Source organism: Charadrius vociferus, unplaced genomic scaffold (genome assembly GCF_000708025.1).
Source record: "Charadrius vociferus isolate BGI_N301 unplaced genomic scaffold, ASM70802v2 scaffold214, whole genome shotgun sequence".
Taxonomy (NCBI): domain Eukaryota; kingdom Metazoa; phylum Chordata; class Aves; order Charadriiformes; family Charadriidae; genus Charadrius; species Charadrius vociferus.
The window spans coordinates 109259-109668 of NW_009647955.1; the positions used below are offsets into that span (position 1 = coordinate 109259).

The window sequence follows — 410 nt, forward strand, 5'->3', positions numbered from 1 at the left end:
TGCCGCCCTCCAGGTCCCCCGGCCCCATGTCCTGCAAGCTCACACCGGTCTCGGGGAGGGGGCGTGAGTGGGGGCCGGTGTCGGACTCGGAGCCGTGCCCGCTGTCCGCCTGCGCCCACACAGCTGCGCTGGGCACCTCGGAGCAAGTGCTGCGGGACGGGGGCGAGCCGGGTTGCGGGGCTGCAGCAGGCTCCTCTCCCTCCTTGCCGCAGGGCCCTGCATCGGGGCTGCTCCTGGCTCCTGGGGATGTGGGGCTGAGGCTGGCTCGGTGGGAGGCGTAGGGGGAGGCTCGGCACAGGCGCTCCAGGGGGATCTGCACCACTTCGGAGAAGCTCTCGCTGAGCTGGAACGGCCCCTGGGCTTGCTGGAGCTGCACCTGCGATGGAGGGGCAGGCGACTCGGGGGGAGGC

General features: G+C 72.9%; 1 protein-coding gene across 1 annotated transcript in view; it reads right to left on the reverse strand.

Moving 5' to 3' along the window:
- Positions 1–410, reverse strand: part of VWA5B2 (von Willebrand factor A domain containing 5B2) — an 8990-nt gene that overhangs the window by 218 nt on the left and 8362 nt on the right. Inside the window, 1 exon segment of the mRNA XM_009883393.1 lies at positions 44–397. Coding sequence (XP_009881695.1) covers positions 44–397 — 354 coding nt within the window.